We start from the raw sequence: 2,541 nt of genomic DNA on the forward strand, positions 1-2,541 counted from the left end.
AAGAACAAGAATAAAAATAAAATTCAATTTAGATGATTTATATATGTGGATGTTCAACCACATAGATTACATTAACTTTCATGTACTTTTTCTTTCTGGTATAAATCCTTGAATAGAACTTTATGATAGGATACGGTAATGTGAATACATAATAGAGCATTGAATATAACAGTTTTGTACAAGTAAAATCTCTAAATCTTAAAAATGAATAAACTAATTAGAGCAAAATTTAAGAATGAGATAAACAAGAATGAGAATAAGTTGGAAAGCCGGATAAACCGACTAAGAATAATTATGTGTAAACTAATTTTAAATATTTTTAGAAAACTAACCCTCCGGTTACAACACGTTTTGGAATTTCGATCTGAATGGGTCCACAAAATTCAATGGGAAGAGGGAACTGGATTACGAGTTAAGTGTACGGAAATACTTAGTGAAGGTATGGACAGAAAAAAATACGATTCACTTCGAATTGCAGCAGTCTATTCTACTTCTAGAACAATTCCAGACGGGCAGAGATAGAGAAGGGGAAATTAAATAAATTCGTCTATCCTTCTAAGAGGATCGATATTGTTATGTGGACACGTCGGGGAATCTGTTGATTTTGATTTAAGGCTCCTTCTCACTCTCTCTGTGTATATATATTGCATGGAGTGGAGTAGATGAGAGCAGAAAAAGGTTTCGAGGTTTAGAAAAGAAAAAGAGAAATGGAGCGTTCAAAGCTGTTGGGTTTTGTGGTCTTGATATGCTTTACTATTCCAACGATATCATGTTCTTCGGACAGACTGTTTAGGGGTTGGCCGAAGTCTAGCAGCGATGAAAATGTAAAAATAAGGGTGAATATGACGCGCAGATCAGAGAGAGAGTTGGGTTTTTCTGAGAGATTGGGTTTGGCTGTGGATCGAAGTAAGAAGCGAATGAAGAAGATAGAGGCATTGATAAGAGGGCAATTAGACGCTGAAACGCCCGTTGAAGTAGGGGATGGAGAATTTCTGATGAGCGTTGCACTGGGAACGCCCTCTGTGAGCTTCGAAGCGATTGTGGACACGGGGAGCGATCTGATTTGGACTCAGTGCAAGCCTTGCAAGGACTGCTTCTCTCAGCCTACGCCAATCTTCGACCCCTCCAAGTCCCCCACATTTTCCACAATTCCCTGCGGTGATTCTCTTTGTGACGCCTTGGGGAGTACGCAAACCGGATGCAATCCAGATTGTACCTTTATGTATCAGTATGGCGATGGTTCCTTCACCAGCGGCGACCTGGCTTACGAGACATTGTCAATTGGGAGCAGCAAGGTTAAAGGCATTGCATTTGGATGCGGGCATGACAACGAAGGACAAGGATTCTCTCAGGGTGGTGGCCTTGTGGGACTGGGAAGAGGTGGTCTCCCCCTTATCTCACAGCTGGGTTCCAAAGCAGAGAACATGTTCTCTTACTGTCTTTTGCCCATCACCGACTCTTCTTCACAAACCAGCCCCCTCTTTTTCGGCGAGGGTGCTTCCTTGAGCGGAGGAGCCAAGACTCTCCCACTCATCAAGAGCAGTATCATTCCCACTTTCTGGTACATTCCTATTACAGGAATCACCCTCAATGGTAAGGCACTAGATATTCCTCCTGGAACTTTCGATCTGCAATCGGACGGCAGCGGAGGTATGATCATCGACTCCGGAACCACTGTTACCATCCTGGACCAGGCTGCCTACTCTCCTCTTAAGGAAGCAATTCAGTCCGCCATTGATCTCACTCCTGTAGACGGCTCTTCTACAGGTTTGGATCTTTGTTACCACACATCATCCGCTCACCTCACCTTGCCAACCCTCGTCTTCAACTTCAAAGGCGGCGTGGATTACGAGCTTCCGGCAGACAACTTTTTCATTCAGGCATCTGAAAATCTCTTGTGCCTGGCAATGTTGGGTGAACCATCGGGGAATCCTTCCATCTTCGGAAACATACAGCAGCAAAACTTCCATATCCTTTACAACAATGCTCAGAACACGCTCTCTTTCAAGCCCACTAAGTGTGATTCTCTTTAAATCATCATCTCCCTCTTCTAATTCTTCTTCTTCTCTTTTTCTGTCTCTCTCATTTCCTCTTCCTCTGTCCTTCGAATGCAATATGTGATCTCGTCTCCTGCGTCTGCCTATTGCACTGTCCGATATGCGAATCATGTAAATTTTCATCTTCGTAGCTGCTTATTTTCAGTAAAATTGTTTGGCCCCTGTTGTTCTCGGGGACCTTCATTTATGGTTCCTTATGATATGCTACACTATGTGTGTTATTTTGGCATGGAAATGAAGGTGCGATAATTGATTATCAAAATATAAATTGCGAGTTAAAACAACGACAAGAGAATTTATATAATTATAAAGCATTTGTAATGGTCTTATCTTTTCTTCAAGTCTTAAGTGTAAAATAAATTATTGTATGCCTATGAATATTTTTAATGGTATTTAACTTTAAGATCCGTGTCTGTGATTTATACATTCAAATAATACTTATTTTCAATCATGTCCGCATTTCACATTACTAAGATCAAACACA

The 2,541-nt window shown here is 41.2% G+C and overlaps 1 protein-coding gene across 1 annotated transcript; it reads left to right on the forward strand.

The window, feature by feature from the left end:
- The first annotated feature begins 707 nt into the window (after nt 1-707).
- Nucleotides 708-2,033, forward strand: LOC131865662 (aspartic proteinase nepenthesin-1-like). The gene has a single exon (XM_059215336.1). The coding sequence runs from the start codon at nt 708-710 to the stop codon at nt 2,031-2,033; it is 1,326 nt and encodes a 441-aa protein (XP_059071319.1).
- The last annotated feature ends 508 nt before the right edge of the window (nt 2,034-2,541 follow it).

The sequence above is a fragment of the Cryptomeria japonica genome, unplaced genomic scaffold (assembly GCF_030272615.1).
Source record: "Cryptomeria japonica unplaced genomic scaffold, Sugi_1.0 HiC_scaffold_116, whole genome shotgun sequence".
In the NCBI taxonomy this organism is placed as follows: domain Eukaryota; kingdom Viridiplantae; phylum Streptophyta; class Pinopsida; order Cupressales; family Cupressaceae; genus Cryptomeria; species Cryptomeria japonica.

Bases quoted from the DNA above. Each gene is read 5' to 3' on its own strand.
- LOC131865662 (XM_059215336.1), top strand. From the start codon at position 708: ATGGAGCGTTCAAAGCTGTTGGGTTTTGTGGTCTTGATATGCTTTACT.